The sequence below is a fragment of the Notolabrus celidotus genome, chromosome 16, assembly GCF_009762535.1.
Source record: "Notolabrus celidotus isolate fNotCel1 chromosome 16, fNotCel1.pri, whole genome shotgun sequence".
In the NCBI taxonomy this organism is placed as follows: Eukaryota; Metazoa; Chordata; class Actinopteri; order Labriformes; family Labridae; genus Notolabrus; species Notolabrus celidotus.
The window spans coordinates 9,919,044-9,936,980 of record NC_048287.1 but is presented as its reverse complement, the minus strand read 5'-3'; the positions used below and the strand labels follow the sequence as shown (position 1 = coordinate 9,936,980).

General features: G+C 39.9%; 1 protein-coding gene across 1 annotated transcript; it reads right to left on the bottom strand.

Moving 5' to 3' along the window:
• Positions 1-1,742: 1,742 nt before the first annotated feature.
• Positions 1,743-16,399, bottom strand: ube2ql1 (ubiquitin-conjugating enzyme E2Q family-like 1). The gene is made up of 3 exons (XM_034704183.1): positions 16,114-16,399; positions 14,506-15,424; positions 1,743-5,217 (listed from the first exon to the last, which is right to left on the bottom strand). The coding sequence occupies exons 2-3, from the start codon at positions 15,208-15,210 to the stop codon at positions 5,086-5,088; spliced, it is 837 nt and encodes a 278-aa protein (XP_034560074.1). The 5' UTR covers positions 15,211-15,424; positions 16,114-16,399; the 3' UTR covers positions 1,743-5,085.
• Positions 16,400-17,937: the final 1,538 nt, after the last annotated feature.

Here is a 17,937-nt window from a genome sequence, read left to right as displayed (position 1 = left end):
AAAAAAGGACCATACATGTGTTTTCAGTTCGTTTATTGGTCCTTGCTTTTGGATTGGAGTGGGATGGGCTGAACCTGGAAGAATGGAACATCCCAATGTAAACTCATGAGAAGAGACATCCGGATGTATGGACAAACTACATAAAACATCTGCAAAGTAAGTCAAGAAAAGTTGCAAGGCTAAGTGCAAGACGGGAGTTTCTTCTGTCTGAAGTGGATTTCTAATCTGGTGATCCCACCTTGTTCTTGTTTATGCCCTGAACTCTAGCAAAGGAAAAAAGAAAGAATATGATTTCTGCCGAAAGTGTAAGATCTCTTTCCCATAGCATAAATGGAGAACCATACCTCACACCATCATATTTGGTGTTATTATTGGCTGTTGGCCTTGACAGCTGGATACAGAAGTGGATCCTGTTATTTAACCCCCCCTAGACATCTCTTGGGTGTCTCATAATAAATCCATGCACATCATATATTTGAAAATGAAATCCTATAGGTAATCTTTGCTCACAGGAGAGTTGCCTCTGATTGGCATTATTGGCTTCTTGGGTAAGGGAAATTGCCTTTTTTCTTCCTACTAAAAGTCATTAAGCCTAAAACTGACCCTGCATAAGTCAACTGACACAATATGTGGTTCACCCTACCAATATGGTGTCATTACACAGTACTGGCATTACCTATGGGTAAAACAATTATTATTGACAAGTACCTCATACATCTCCACTTCCTAAAGACACCAAAGTATCTCTTTCATTTATCAATTTAAAATATGCACTCTCTTTCTTTAACAAATCCACTTAAAGGCCCTTCAGATTAGGATGACCACCGTGAACAGCCAACACCGTTTCCATAAAGCTGGAGGCCGTCTGATAAAAGCCCAAGAGGAGAGGACGGATGATTAGAGTCTGTCTTTACTGAGGGAGCTAGCTAAACTGTGGCTGTGTTCCAATATCAATACCATGTAGTGTGCCAGAGAAAGATTTTGTCCCAATACATGTGCCAAATGCAGTATCCCAAAAATTCCATGACTTGCTACACCCAGTGGCACATTGCAATACGCAGGCTAGCTTACTCTTCTTGCCCTTCAAACGTCATTCCTCTGTAGTCAAAGATGCCGAGCACTCACTGAGCCAGCATGCACGTTTAAGGGTGTGCTACAGTTAGCGTTTTGTATCTCCACGTGAAAGCACACTTTTGTTCCTTTAGCTGTGTCCTTGGATGTAGAACAATATAGGAGCAACCACATGGCAGACTGTAAACTTACTTATTATCTGCTCCTCAAAAGGGTTAAAGATGGAAGTTAACAGCAGTTCGATGCTGTAGAGTCCAAAGGGCCGCTCATCACCACTTTGTCATCTACTCTGACTCTTCTTTGCTCCGGTATGATTGTCTAGGTGGTAAGCTTATCTACTTAACATTGGTTACTGGTTTAATACAAAACTTGACTTTAGGCAGGATACATATTCTTACCTGACTGTGTGAATATCTGATTTTCTCAACACAAATAATAAAGTTGGCGAAAAAAGTGAGTGACACCTGCTGTTAAAGAAAAAGTATGTGGCAAGAAAAATACAGTGTCTTATTGACTGCAGCAATTTTAAGTAGGACAATTCAGGGGGCGGTGAAGAGGACGCAGCAGCCTGAAGTGGGTCATTAAAATATATGCAATTGTGGCTGCAAACACAGCTATGTATCAAGTAAGCTCAAATGCAAATACTAAACAAAATCACAACCAAATCAGCAGAGTTTGAATAAGCTGTAACTTTTTATTGCACATTCCTGTTTGGTCTTGCATTGACCTTCACCTTTTAAACTTTTAAGACCTCGGTCTTCACCAAACACTCAAGTCAGGAGTGGGATGAAGTTGCCCAGAGTAACTGATCACAGGTCAGATGTGCACATTCCCTTTATGAGTGAGATTTGAAGCACAGGGAGGTCATACTGATCCTAGATCTGTGACTGGGGGAGCTTTCAGTCCAGATCTTTGTGTTGACAGCACTTCCCATCAGCCAATTCACTATCTAGAGCAGGACCAATGGGGAAGGGACAGCAGTGACATCATTGAGGGGACTAGGAAGTATTCAAAGGAGAACAGGAATTTGTATCCATTTTGATGAACCTATAATGAAAGAAATACTCCCTTTATAATCTTGAGGCTTTGCCGACTCCTTTCCATTTATACTCCCTGAAATCCCCCCAAACAAACAAATGTTCCCCTTCTCACTATACATAGGCTGTAGTTCTTAGTAATGTTTTTTTTCTTCTCTTTTTCTTGTGACAATACCTGCAACATGCTTCAAATCTTCATTTTGGCAAACCACAAATAAATTAAAACACAAACATTCATATAACATAATGTGACACTTTTAGGACGCTTAGAAAGAAAAAAAAAAAGATACATACAATACAGAATCCCAAAACAGAAAAAAAGACCAAGATAAGAGAAGCATTTGCACTTTTGTTTTTCCCATATTTTTCTTGCTTTTCTTGAAAAAAGATATACAGTAGCTAGCTACCAATCACATTTCACATGCAGATATATTACAACATAATCAGTTCACCCAGTTAGTGTCTGCAAACTACCGATCTAAACTATATCACAAAATTATTCTCTTGAAACCAGCAAACACTCATCTTTTGAGATATTTTGACTTAATAGTAATTCAGTTAACAGTTTCCTCAGCTGACAGCCAAGAGATCACTAAACGATCGACCCTGAAATAACTAGCCAAATTCAAAGAGAACTAACACGCTTTTGTACATGATCACATACCAGATGGTGTGTTGCAGTTTTTTCTTTTGCCTATTTTTTTATGATGGGAGTGTAACACATTTGCTCACACATGCACTCACACACAGGTGGACAGTTGTCATAGACCACGAACGCAACACACAGGGAGATCACGACATGTTGGCCCCAGCTCAGAGGTTGCAACATCCTACTCTTGGATTACTATTTGGCTAACTAAGAGCTGACTGGCATCGAGCTGTTCCGTTATCTCATCCTCTCCTCAACTCACAGAACCAACTCTTCTGTTTCCCCCTAAAATAGCGGGGCAGAAGCGGTGACGAAATGTCAGTGCCGAGCAGGAGGTTTGACATCCTCCATCCTTCTGCTCTCAGCAGCTCTTCTCTAATGACGCTCAGCTGAAATGTCAGACCAATTAGCAGCTTTCCCACTGACATTTAACTGGCAGATAGCAAAACAAACACAGGAAGAGCTCGCTGGACTTGACGGACAGATAGTCTGAGGTTTGTGTGAGTTTCTGATTGATTGAAAGTCTGTAGAGTTAATATTAGATATTTATAAGTCCTTTTAAAGGTCGGAATTCAGAAACGATGTGTCGTTTAACTAGTCACAGCAGGTTGGACAGGTAATGTCTCTCTTTGGCCTTTGTGCAAGCCACCTGACATTTCCAAGAAGCAGCCATCAGTGATCAAAGCTCCCACAATTCTCTCCTCGGGCTCCTTCTTCTCCTTTCCCTCTCCTCTAGCAGACATCAATCAGATGGGCTCTGAAGCGTTTGCTCATTTAAAGCACCACTCCATCCATTGCGGCGCGCCTTTCCCTGTCTGTCTTAATTCTAAGGGGTTGCTGCTGCAGGTGTATGCACAAATGTGTGTGTGTGTTGCATGTGAGTGTTCTGTGGCGCTCTTGCATACGTGCACATGTCTGGAGCACAGCTACACATCTGAAGCGTATATTCTACTGACCTTTAGGGCTTTACTTGGACCAGAGGGACAGATGAGGCTGTGTGCATGTAGACCTTCAGTCACAACCACGCATGTGTTATCAGTAGTAGTAATAAAGAGCTGACATAGGAAGTAGGACAAGACAGAGACTGTAATTTAACATAAAACAGCACTCCCTTTGGGCCTTAGTATCATTCACAGTAAATCATATTCTTTTCTGTTTAAAGGGCTGTTACATACACAAACAGAGGCCTAGCCTTCAGCTGTACCATCTGGTATCTAAATCATGAGCATTAAAGTCTTGTTCCTCTCTACAGCCACACACACTTACACACGTACCATAACATGAGAGTAGAGATAAAAGAAAGAGAAGTGACCGACTGTCATTCTATTTATCGTACATAGTCTCTGCATAAAGCAACATGTGATTTCTTATTTCATTAGAAATCAATATCCATCTACACAACAGTGAGCTCTAAATTTAGCCACAGAGACAGAGTGAGATAGAGAGAGAGAGGGAGGGAGGGAGGGAGGGAGGGAGGGAGGGAGAGTGAACCAGCAAGCTAAAGGAAGTGATAGAGAGAAAGAGAAAGAGAAAGAGCACAGCTCCATTTAAATTACAATCTTCATGTTGCATTGAACTGTGAGCAACGGCACAGTTGAAAAAAAGGGGGAAATGAAGGAGTGAGTGAGTGTTCAGCCGTCTATTAAACATTAACGGCTTCATTTATATGTAAATGAACCGACAGCTACAGAGAGAGACGGAGGGAAGTGACGCTAGTTCAGTGCTTTAAAGAGGAAGGGAACGAAGCATATTGAAGAGAAAAAAGGAGGGACGAAGAGGTCAGGAGAGAGTAATGAGTCTTGTTCATTCAGTAGTCTTTCACATGGGGTGGAAAGTTCTACAATAACTGATTTTTCCCACTGCATGTGCTTGGATGTGCAAAAACAAAACAAAACAAAACAGTACAGTAAGACAGTAACGTACACTCCGCTGCACGTGAACACACTCCCAGCTGATGTCCTATGTAGTAACAAACACACACTCACATACACGCACACACTCGTACGCTTCTCTCTCAGGTCCCTCTGAAATAAGGGGAAAGAACTTCCCTGGGAAAGAGGGAGGGGAAGGAAAGTTGCTTCTTGGTGGAGTAGTGGCGGTGATGATGACGCGTCTTCTCTCATAGCATTTTGGTGAAGATAAGAGCCAAGCCCCAGTCCCCCCTCCCCAAAACATGAAACCACAGACACACAAAACCAGGAAAAAAAGGAAACAGCAGAAGGTGAAGATGAGAGATTGTTGAGTTAGCGTGGTGTGTCGTTTTGCGTGTCAGGGCTAGCTGGGATTTGTCCAGCTAGCGCGGGCGATGGAGTGTAGCCAGCTTAGCGCTCAGCCGTCAGACACGGGAGGGGACACCCAGCCGTACTTCTCGTGGGTCTTCACCAGGGACTTGAAGGTAGCCTCGGCTTCTTTACGGCTGAAAGCTTTCTTGGACTTCCCTGATTTCCTACATATACGCCCCTGTGAAAGAAAGACAGAGAGAGGAGAAGGGGACAAGAAGGAAATGAGGTTAGGAATGAGTTGAAGGATATGAAATATTTAGAAACTCTGCCTCAGTGACTATTTAACTCAACACTTGATGTCTTTAGGAAACACTGTCAGAAACCCAAAGCCTGTCACATCATGCATATGTTTAAAATCTTAAATCAATGTTCTTCCATTTTATCTCAAGTGCACCCAGCAGAAGTAATGATTTTTATGAAATCCATGAAGTTATTTTAGGAATGAGGATAAGTTGAAAATCTACAATTCCAAACAAAACACACATGATGGCACTTTAAAGAAAAATAACTTGCATAACTTATTTGCTTGGTGGTTCAGAGGGATGCAGATTGGAATCATTGTACATATCTATTTATATATTTAACTCATTGGATATGGATGAAATAGATTAGATTGATGAGTTTTACAGGCACCAATAGGAATATTAAGCATCTTTAGGCAGAGCCAGGCCTTTCTTTTCATTTGTTTCCAATCTTGAGGCAAAGCAAAGTGTCTGCCCTGCTCAGAGAGATTGAGAGGTACAAATCGTCTCTGTCAGACCAAAAACAAGTGTTATTCTAAAGAAGAAGAGCTCATATACAGATTTCATTGTGACATTATTAAGAGTCAGTGTCATTTTTGTCATTTTAACCATCATGTAATTATTAGCATTTTGAAACCTGATCATCTGCTTTGTAACAGGCACATAATAAAAACATGAGGGTAAAAGGAATCTGAAAATAAAATAGTTTGTTCATTCGTTGTCAAATACGTTGTTTAAAAAATGTGCCATCCTGACGGAACATGAACTTCTGGCCTCAGAATTTTGAAATCTTAACGACAGCCTTGTAAAGATGATAAATGTCTGCAAAAGAAAAGCTGTTTACTCTGAAAAACATTTGTTTGTCTGAAGAAAATCTCCAAATGATGAATGACTCTCCACAGAACTATAGAGACTAACAGATACAAAGCCAAGGATCATCATTCCTTCTTTAAAGTCATTTATATCTAGGATTGATGTGTTGTTTTGCAGACTTTACTTTAAAATGAACGGAGAAAGAAGATCACAAACAGGCTTTTCTATTATTTTCATTGCGATGATTTTTATTCTATCTAACATTTAAACCTGATTAGGCCTATGTGCAATAATATAAAGGGGTAAGTAATTACTAGTTGAAGCCACAACTACCAATAAGTGTCTTTATTGATATGTCACAGTCATTGTGATATCTTCTGTCGTCTCACATTGTCTGATCACCAATCCAGAACCCAAAGTGACTTATTCAATTTTGGACAGAGAAAGATATGCAGAGCTTTTTTGGCACTTGTGCTTAAAAAGACATGAAATGATTACTGGTATTCATGAAATTGTTCCAGATTAAAATTGTGGTGATCAACTTATCAAGCTATAAAGCTATATTTTCAGATGTTTAGAGCCCCTCTCCTTCTGTTACCAGTAAAAGTCATTGATGGTGCCACCGTAATTAGAAAAGTTTGAACAATACATTCAAGCTATATATGAGATACATAAGAGGAATACAATATATTGATTGTCATTGTGCCTTTAAGCATGTTGACACTGATTCAGTTTCCTATCTATTTGAGAAACAACTTCATTTTAAAAAATTCAAAACCCCGTGCATATCATCACATTTCATGTCTGATCTTGTTAACTCTGTCAAGTAAAAGGAAATATTGTTCCATTTGTTCATGATTGTCAGAGATCTTATTCAGCTCATCTTGCACTACGCCTTTCGGTTCAAATCTCAGATTTTTAAAAAATATTGTTTATTAACTTATTTGTCATCTACCACAACATGAACACTCAATCTTATAAACACATCTACTCTCTAATGATGCAATAAATTATATACTCCTACTTGTAAATAAGCAGATGCCATCACTTTTCTCTCATTCACTCTCTTGAACTGTCTTTCACCATTTTTCTTTGTTTTGTTTTTGCTTTTGTTTGTTTATTTGCTGCTCTTCCTCTTCCTCATGTTTTTATTTGTTGGTCTTTGTCATTGTTGCTGTCATTTTTGCTGCTGTGGTGGTAACTTTGTTACTCCCTACATTACCCTTTCATAGTCACCCCTTTTGTAAAACACATCTTTACACAATTAAAAAAAAGGAAAAAAAAACCCTCATGTGCCTAAGGATAAACATAGAGGTAAATGTGCTTCCACAGGGGAGATGTTGACAGGACGGGCTGTCTATTGCAGGTTGACCAACATTAGATCAATGTTTAAACGCAGGGAAAAGGCTTTTAAGACGTCAAATTTGATCAGAAGTGAAAACATTCCCTCCACTACACCGGGCCAAAGGGAGATAAGTGAGGCACAGACGGATCGCTGCACTGAATCATGAAAAGGCTGTAAATAAAGATACCAGCATGCAAACCGCTAGTGCTCAGTGTGAAAAGCATCTCAAGCAGACAACAGAGACACTTTCAGCACCTTACTGGAGTCTTCACACATTGGGACTAAGAATAAACATAGGATGACATCATGCCAAACAAAAAGAGGTGTTAGTGCTGCCTGTGAGAATACAGCTGCCGTTTCTGTCTCTGGCTGAAGCGCTGAGTTCTCCCTAAAGAGGAGCATGGGAACATGAATTGGAACTGAAACAACCATCGGCAGATTGAAGAGAACACTTAGGTAGATACACAGCTATGACATCTGTGTGATTCAAGAAAAGTGTCAATGTTCTTTAAAGTGCATCATTTCTAGTCTAAAAATAGCCTCATGCAGAGTCACAAAAAACCCACCAATACAAGGTTGTGAAAAACAGGTCATCCCACACAATGAATGTGTGTCTGCTGTTCGTTCTCAGCTGTATGAACATTTCTGCTGTATGTTAGACTCATTTAATCTTAGCCTGGTTCTGTGTCACACATCAGGTTTTTCGGTGTGTGTGTGTGTGTCTGTAATACAGATTTGTTGAAGATGGAAAATGCCACTGAGGCCGTCCCCAATAAAGACCAGCACTAATGAAATTCTATGGGGTGGTGCACTCTCTGCATGCTGCAGTGCAGCACAGATAAATGTTCTCATATTGTTTAATATTGTTGGTCTGCACCTTAAGTTTCACCTTTATCTTCTTTGAAGTTTCAAAGGATAGAACATTTGGGTAAACCAATGACAGGGCAGCCGAACATTTTCAACCTGTTCTATTTTCCATCTTGTTCTTAAAGGAAAAGTTTGACATCCGAGGAAATATGCATACTTCATCTCTTGGGTGAAAATGTTGATATTACTACCCTATCTCTCTATCTCTATTTACAGCAAGCAGCTGTTTAGCTGAGTTCAAACAGAAGAAACAGGTGGAAAAAGCTATCCTGGCTCTTGATAAAAACAACCAAATCTTCTTTCAAACAGCTCTTTTATAAGCATGTTACATCCTGTTTACTTTCCTTTCAATAAAACACCGTGAGTGAAAACAACCTCCTCCTCTGTACAAGGTGCTTGGTTCCAGATTAATTACAGACCCTGGTCAAAAAAAACTATGACATATGCAATGCTATCTGCTGACCACTAACCATTTTTCCTATTCTAATTTAGAAAGCTTTACAGGAAAGTCCAAACCAATGTCAGTCTTTAGTATCTCTACAGTAAAGAAATTCCTCAAAATAAACTTAAACCATCCACTCCCTACATTCTACATTCTTTTGAAAATTTAATTGTGAGTAAAGTTCTTTCAGTTTTTTTTTTTTTTTTAAACATAAGACAGATGAAACAAAGAGATAACTACATTAAGTAGAGTAAACATTTAACTCTGGGTTTAAGATATAAAAACAGACACTTGTGGTATTCACCTTTTTCTATATTATCCTTCATTTTGTTATTTACTATTTCTGGTAGATTGAGGCTAATGTAGCAATGGAACTTGTTACATGTTATGGTACTCTTTGATTTTTGCAGGAGCATATAGTCTTCACAAGAGCTGCACTTAAAACACCCTCAGCAATGTTGCATGCTCCAAAGTGAAAACAGCTCACCCAATTTTTAACAAATTTTGTGGCAATAACAAAACAAGTTTGGGATGAGATGAAGAAAGATAAACTTAAATCTGCTTTACCTGGAATATGGCAGCATTATACCACAGCATCTGACAAGAGACTGTATTAGTGCTAGAACTTTCAAATTGTCAGTCCCTGTAATAAAAGTTATTTTAGGAAGGGCTGTCCAACGATTAATTTTTAACTGCAAGGAATTTCACAATAGTTCATATTTAACTTTTGATTTATCGCAAATTAATCGCACATTTTTATCTCTTCTATATTAAAGGGATATTTTTCAAGTTTTTCATACTCTGTCAGCTTGGAAGTGGACAAATATGCTTAATTTATACTTGCTTTTTCTTTTAATTTGAGTATTTGCTTTGCTTTTTCATCAGTAGTTTCATGATGTATTTAAGCTCATTAGAGTTATTGTCAGGAAGTTAAACAGAATGTAATTTCATCTGTAGTATCTATATTGTATTGCTGAAAAATCAAATATCTCCTTCAGAAAACTGTATTATTCAAGTTTCCTGCCAAAACATGAATTAAAATTTTCTTGATGTGACAATAAAACACATCATAATGGCGTTTTATTTATCTTCAACCTACTCACACTTCAATACTGGAAACATCTGATCACCAGAATTTCTCTTTGTGCATTTAAATACTTTTAAGCTGGGAATCAAATTTTGTTCTGAAATGTTGTTAGACAATGTTTGTACATCAGTGATTTGAATTAAAAGACATGGATCAAATCAAGATATTATGTGGCATCATAAGATCGCTCGGTTATTTTGGGTCAAAAGTGATGCAGGAGGATAAAGGGAGATGAGTGGTAACACTGAATGATCTGGAGATTAGGGTTGCAGTTTCCATTCCTGCAGCAATGCTGGCCTCATTTCACTGCAGGGCTTAGAGACACCGCACTCCCTCTAAATTTGTCCCTCTCAGTGAACACAAACTTTGAAGTGCTTGTCCTATTATTTCGACATGGATTTCAATCTATATTGTAATCAATACCGGATGTAAATGCCTGAACATGACAAGATGGATCAGTTGATCTCCTATTAAGATTGACACAATGAAACAGCTGCAAATGAAGTCAGATGATTGAAATGAGTGAGAAAACAGCTGATCTCATCATGAGTAAAAAAAAAGTCTATTCATTCTGGAAGTTTTTGGCTTGTTTTGAGAAACTTAACACATGACTCACTGAGTGACTCACTGAGATGGATATTACATGCAGTGGCCTTGAGGACTTGTTTCTGTTCCTTTGCTCTGCCAAATCACATTTAATGACAACCTCCTCTTTTCTCAGGTAACTGATCCAAACAGGTTTCAAAATGGAAAACAAACCAGCTGGGTGACACCTAAGCAGAGCTGCCTGAAACCTGTTCTGCCTCTTTGTGCGGCCAGAGGTCTGTAATGCTAATACTGGAGGCTGATGAACAAAGATAGTGCACCGTAAGGCTCCAGACAGAGAGCACTGGTGACAAACTGGGACGTTGTTCTTTTTCTGAATCACAAGACACAGGCATATCTTAACACCCTGCCATATGTTGGCTGTCACCACCTCAAAATGGCGCCTGCTGCCTTGGATGTATAGCGTTGTAGCAATCGGTCACTGTTAAAGAGGTGTGATCACCATGGTGATTGATGACAGCCGGGAATATACCCTCTGCTAGCATCTTGTCAAAAATTGATCACTGTGAGCATCGCAACAGCTGTTCATTTCTCATCCATTTGTGTCCACTGTGAACATTACACAGGGTGTTGATGATAAAGATGGAGTAAAAACAGGAGTTCAGGTGTGAGGAGAGACAGACATCGCTTAAATATTATCAAAGACAAGGAGATTGTGAAGAAGACCAGCATAGAAAAGGAAAATTTAACATTAATACCATTTTTGGGGGGATGATGATGATGATGATGAGTGTGTGTGTGTGTGTGTGTGTGTGTGTGTGTGTGTGTGTGTGTGTTTGTGTGTGTGTGTTGCAGCTCAGCTAAGTGAGTGCCGGGGGCCTATACAGTGAGATGTCAGTGTTTATCTATTTCAGCTAAGCGCCTGCTTGTCGAGTGGTACATACTCGTGTAAAGTGGCTGCTGGGTAATCGTGTGAATGGAGATCAGTCAATGGGCAGAGCAGGGAAGGCCCAGGTGCATGATGGGAAAAACAGTTCTGGAGGCAGGGCAATTGCGTAACTCAGACATGTGCTTAAAGGGGATGAGGTAAACAAACAGGGATCAATGTCATCATCATCCTCATTAGATCATTAAGGAAAACCCCCGTGGGACTGATGTCGGGGTCATTAAAGGGCGATGTCAATGTTTTTTTTTATATATAGCATCAATGGTCTAGATGTCCTTGTCTGCACACAGTTGGCAGATCTCTCAGCTGTCATTCAGTGTACCACAGTCAAACAGGGAACTTCAATAAGAGCAAGATTCAAGTCCTTCACAGTCAAGAGGAAACTTTTAACAGCCGTTATTCATTTTACATTTGGGTGATAAGGGAAAGACACACAAAGGCTTTAGGAATCAAATGAAAGACACTATCCAGCTGCAACATGGGAAATGGAGGCTCCAGGCTTTTTTCAGTCTTATCCAGTTATTTTCTCTTATGGTCACCCTTTCTATCATTTTTGCTCATGCCAATCTTCAAACCATTATAAATTGATGAAATACCCCTTTAATATTGAATTATTTTTATATATATAATTGCAACCAACTAGTATTTCATTCTTCTGTTGTCTTCATTGAAACATTTTCTCAATAAATTAATACTACGTTTGTAAAATGTCACCAGGAAAGGAAAGGAAAAGCCTCACATCGTGTTGCAGAGGCTGGAAACACTGGAAAAGGGGCATTTGCATCTACAAAATACTTATTGAAATTAATGAGTGATTTAAATTGTTGTTGCCTTGGAACTTGTGTCCCAACTTATCATTTAGAGAGCAATATTTAGCAAAGTTCAAATAAAGGCAACATTAAACAAACACATTTAGAGGGAAAATGCAAGGCTAACTAGAACAACAAAGCTGAAATAAACATGTTGAAGGCTGAAATAACAAAATATCAACATGAGTAGGTTTTTGTAATGATAGGGACTTTATATTTGTAAAAATCTTACTCAACTTGCCTGCAAAAGTGGATCTGCGCTGTAGCTTAAGATTAGAATAGCTTCTCGCCAGTAGCTTACAGACTTATTCTAAATTATTAAAGTCTTCTTACCAAACACTGCTAGACAGACAACAACACTGCAGTCCAGACTAAGTCACACTATAAAGCCCGCTGAATAGAACAAGACGCTGCTGATGACTGTTTGCTACAATCCAGCCCGCAACTCTCTATCCCACAACCTAAAATATAATGTGACAAACACGTTTTGATATGTTGGTGTTTAAAAGCGAATCATTTGAAGGCTGATATACTGCTGATTTTCTTTGCTTCAAACCTTTAAGTTTAAAACCTTAACATGGTTAACACACATGATTGTGTGTTCCCTCACATCTGCAGGTCAAGATGCGTGTCTCAGTCTGTCATTGCATGCAGGCTCTCACACTAAAAATAGGACAGCCACACTGCTATTGTCAAAGTGAAAAAGTGCTGAAAGAAGAATAAATATACCAGAGGGTTTTAAGGTTATGTATAGGCCAGTCATGGGAGCGCTGTTTGTTCTGATTCATCACATGTGAGTCCATTCACCAGTAAATAATATGAAACTCATGCAAGGATATTTGTAGGCACATAGCCACAAAAGAGGCAAAAATGATCCAAACACACACACACACACACACACACACACACACACACACACACACACACACACACACACACACACACACACACACACACACACACACAGGAATAATTAATCAATATTGTTTCAATTAGCCAACTGGAGAGGGAAGACTGCACCATAATTAGAGAGCACTGCAGAGCTGCTCACCAATCTCTTCAAGCAGCAAAGAAAAATGGAAACATTCTCTTTATGCTCTCTGCTTAGAGTACACATCTCTACAGGACTCCTTTTCCTAACGGGTGCTTAATAACCACAGATAACTCAGGAATAATAACGTTCAGTTATATCATCAAAGACAAAAAAAGAACAGAGGGTTGGGGGTGGGGGTTAGGCAGGAGAACCCAGTGACAGTTTACATAAGGTCTCCTGCCACAGCGCTGTCATACTGCTGACGTCAAAAGCACGGGTCAATCAGAGAGAAGCACACTCTAAAGATAAATCTCTGGAATGTGGCAGAAAGTGAGTGTTTGAAAATACATTAAAATAGTGATCCTTATGGGTGGATAACAAAATAATCTAATCTAGCTTTGAACAAAAATAGCCTGGAGTGCATTTGGAGATGCAGCCATTTCCATCGGAATTACAGTGCTGCTGCTGCTGCTGCAGTGCACTGAGGATGTGCACAACGGATTTGACAGGATTACATAACGTAGTCAGTCTAAGTCACTGAGGACTGCAGTTAGGTAGGCAAACCTGCTGCCTCTATTTATTCATCTCTTTCTCTCCATCATCACACACGTTGAAATAACTGTATTATTCTCCTGGAGAACAGGAGTGCAGATATGGTGAGACTGCATTACAGCCTCTGTAGAAATGATACATAGAAAGAAACGGCTCTTTGTTTTCAGGATGCTGATTTATAGAGGAGATGGGAGAGCAAAGCAGGACTGCAGAGAGGAGCTGGCATAAGCGAGATACTGAGGGTTGCACTGCATGAAATGGCTGCCGTAATATATCATAAGCTTAATAATATTCACAATACTGTTTGCTTATAGAGAGGGAAACTGAAGGCCCTACAGTGACCATAGCTTACATTGAGCATTAAATATGCTACAAACAGGACGAACGTTTAGCAAAAACAAATTATCGAGTTGACAAAAAATCATGTTATGTTAATCTGTACGATATAAAATAACATTTTCTCTCGTGTGATGTTTTGAATTAATGTTGGCAGCATCGTTTCATCGATTTTCTAACAAACATGTTGAAACGAATGAAAAACTATGGGTCACGTTTTCATCGAAATACTGTTTGAAACATGTATGATGGACATATTTTATGTTGTATCAGCGTAAAAGCAGTTTTACGCTGAAATTACGCATGACGCGCGGATGCTTGATGGAATTGCTCACATCCAGTGGTTGCAGTGGCTAAAAATAAATATACTTATGATGATAAGCATGCCATATGATTGATGACAATCCATGAAAGGGCCCTCCCCCACCAGCCCTCCTTCTCCTCTCACCTGTCCTTTTACGAGGCTGGCTGCAAACTGCCTCATGACCGCCTCCACCGTGTAAGCGCTGGACCATCCGCGGGGGGTCAACAGCTCCATGCATATGGCCCCACCGTCCAGCACGTAGCCGTTCTCTAGCCGGGGCGTCAGGACACGCATGAAAGGCGGCGAGAAGGGGAAATTATCTGGGAAGGTGACGTTAAGCAGTATGAATTCGGTGCTCGTCTCCTTCATGTCCTGCCATAGCGCCGAGTCCTTGTCCACCTGGTGCAGCTTGACGTTCCAGTCATACAGGTTGTCCTCAACCAGCTCCACCGTGATAAAGTTGTCCCCTAGCCTCCTGATCTCCTGTAGCTCCTTCATCAGCCTCCGCGTCCGGACCTGGGTGCAGTGTTGCCGGTGAGGCGCCAGCGGTGGTATCGAGGAGGCAGTGGTCGCTTTACTCACACCTCCTCCAGTTTGCTGCTTCTCCTTCGCATCCTTTACTTGTTTATCCTTGCCGGACGGCTTGTCCTTGCCGTGCTGGTCCAGCTTCCTCGCCTTAATCTCCGGGGTGCTCAGGATGTTGGCTTCGTTGGCGGTTTGACAGTGTTTGTTGGTGTTGTTTTTCTGGTTCCCTTTGGTACCTTTTAACGAGCCCTGATGGTGCTTTGGGTCCTCTGTGTCTCGGTCGTGCAGGCGGATCAGACCGATTTTCCGCAGTAGGGTGGCCATAATTTTATAGATCTATGTTTCTCCGCTGATCCCCCCACACAGGGGCAAGATTCACCCTTTGAAGTTGGCTCCCGCTCACAGAAAAGACCTTTATTGATGCTGATTATTAACCTTGTTGTACCGCAACCCCCCTCCGTTCACTGCAGCCTCAGAAAGAACACAAGCAGGATCCTGAGCAGCTTTCTCCTTAGAGGATCATCCCGAGGAGGATCGACTAGAGAAAAAGACAAATAAGGAACGAATAAATGATAGGGATGATAATTTGCTTAAAAACAGTTTCAACTAGGTTTGTCAAAAGAGATCAATTTGATTCAGTCATCCCCCACAAGTACACCGACATCATGACTGCAGTTGTTCTATGATAGGACGATGCATTACGCAGAAGCACTGAGGTGATGCTATATTACATTTTTACTGAGTGGTGCGTTTCATATCATCGAAGCAGTATCACAGAAATAGCGTCTATATGAGAATCAGAGACGTTTATTCTACAGAAAAAAATGTTAGGACAACAAAATGCATCACAAAACTGTTATTAATGATCTCACTGATGCATTAGACACATTTGACTCCTCAGGCCTGATAAAATATATCTAGTCCATCAATTCGACTTTAAAATGTGGGCTATTTCGATGAATATTGCCGAGGCAACTCTACATTTGTTTTGTGACATATAAAATGTAATATTTCAATGTCCAAGAGAAAAGTGGATAAATGAACAGAGGATGGGAATGCCAGAACGCCTGAAAAATACACGACAAGGTTCCTAAGCGTCAGAAACATAGCTATGGTGTGAGTCCTTATTATGAAACAGCCTGTAAGAGATATATTTCCATTTTCGCCTATGTGTTATCCCGCCCACACAGATCCAGTAATATACCAGCAGTCTGACCGCAGCTTTACCGTTTGACGGCTGAAATTCGAGGTATGTCCGTCTTATGTTCCGTTATGTTCAGCGGACACCGATCCCGCTGTTCGAAAAGATATGGAAATGTCTTCACCATCCAGAAGGACCTGTCGTTGGTAGGAGCCGCAGAGCGAAGAAGAAGAAGAAGAAGAAGAAGAAGGAGAGCCTTTGATGAGTGTGCAGCTGCTGCAGCTCCAGCTTTAATGCAGCCGAGGACAAACCAGCCCCCGGTAATCCTCCTCAGTCAGTCTGTTCTCACCGGTGATGCGCTGCACAGGCTACGTCATTTCAAAATAAAAGCCCAGGAGGTCCATAGTCAAACCAAACACCAACATGGCAAATGTATGGATATAATCCACTCTACATTTGAAGTTACAGCACATACTCACATATTTTTTTACCTTTTGAAGCAACATCAGCACGAGATGAAACCTTAAATTAACCCATAGCTACTCAAGTGCATATTATTCACCTGAGTAAAATCATTGGTCTATACATTTGTTTAATTTTCATCAACACCTGGGTGAACATAAAAAAGCCCAACCGACGCACGCAAAGATAAAAGACTGAACGAGTATAAAACGAATAGCCTGTATAACACTGGCATTGCACCGCTCCATCCAACAGCCTAAATTTAATGCTGAATAAACTCAATACACTGGAGAAAAACTTGAAGTAGGCTATTGAATAGTAAACATAATAAGAGCTTACAGCTTTAAGAGTAGCTTTATTGTTTATTTCCTGAGGCAAACAGCACTATTATTGACGAGAACAGGAAATCACATTTTAAATAATTGCAGACCTTTATTTTGAAGGCTACCTTTCACTTTCTCATTTATTTCCTAATAAAGTGTGGATTGGCGTTGGCTATGAATAACTGCAATATACAGCAAAGAAAGAGGGAAGTTGCCATGAGAATGTCACTGCACCTACTTTTACATTCATCTCATATCCACTCCAGTGCACAATACTAATTACTCTGAGGTGAGGAAAACAGACTATTTCTGCTCTTTTTCTTGACTGCTGACTGAATCATTGAAAAAACAGGGTTCCCCGCTCCTAATCTCCTGTAGAAGCCCACAACTAATACGTACGTTTATTACAACAGAGTTTAATGGTGTAACTATTTTTTTTCCCTACGAATTATATAAGAATATCAGCTATTACTAGGATGGCCTTTTTCATTATTCCGACCAGGAGAACACTACCATTAAACAGTAGTATACTGGATGGGCCACCAATTACTTAAAAAAAAGATAATGGAATAAATAACTGTGTCTGTGTAAAAATGTTTTTAACTTTACATGGTCAGACAGAGGCAATGGCTGTTTAAATATTTGAACTGACTTGTCTTAAACAGTACAGAAATGAAACACTGACTACCTGAGAAGAGCTACAACCAACATTTTGAGCCACACATAATGATATTAGATAATTTCATTAAAGATCGGTTATAAACAGGTGTAGCCTATATATATTCTGACTTTCGAAGTTTTAGCACAATATGATATGTTTTGTAGTAGCTTAGCATATTCGTATAATTTGAAATCAATTCTTAAAATGATTCTTGAAATCCCTTGAAATTAGATTAGGTGCTGTCTGCAAATTCAGGTAATTGACGCAAATAGTATTAAACTTGCCTGATAATAAAGTAAAGCATTTTTTGCTCTGAAACAATATTCTTTCGATTTTTCTGTTAATTTTGGTGGAATCATCCAACAGGACACTAGACAAATCATTGAACATTAAATTATCAGTCTTCGCCATAGTATATCCAAGGTATTGCACCCGGTGCTCCTCACAAAGGAGATTTTTCTGAA

Bases quoted from the DNA above. Each gene is read 5' to 3' on its own strand.
- ube2ql1 (XM_034704183.1), bottom strand. From the start codon at position 15,210: ATGGCCACCCTACTGCGGAAAATCGGTCTGATCCGCCTGCACGACCGA. The intron at 5,218-14,505 runs GTGAGAGGAGAA...TTTCTTTCACAG, and splicing joins CCAGCCTCGTAAAAGGACAG to GGGCGTATATGTAGGAAATC.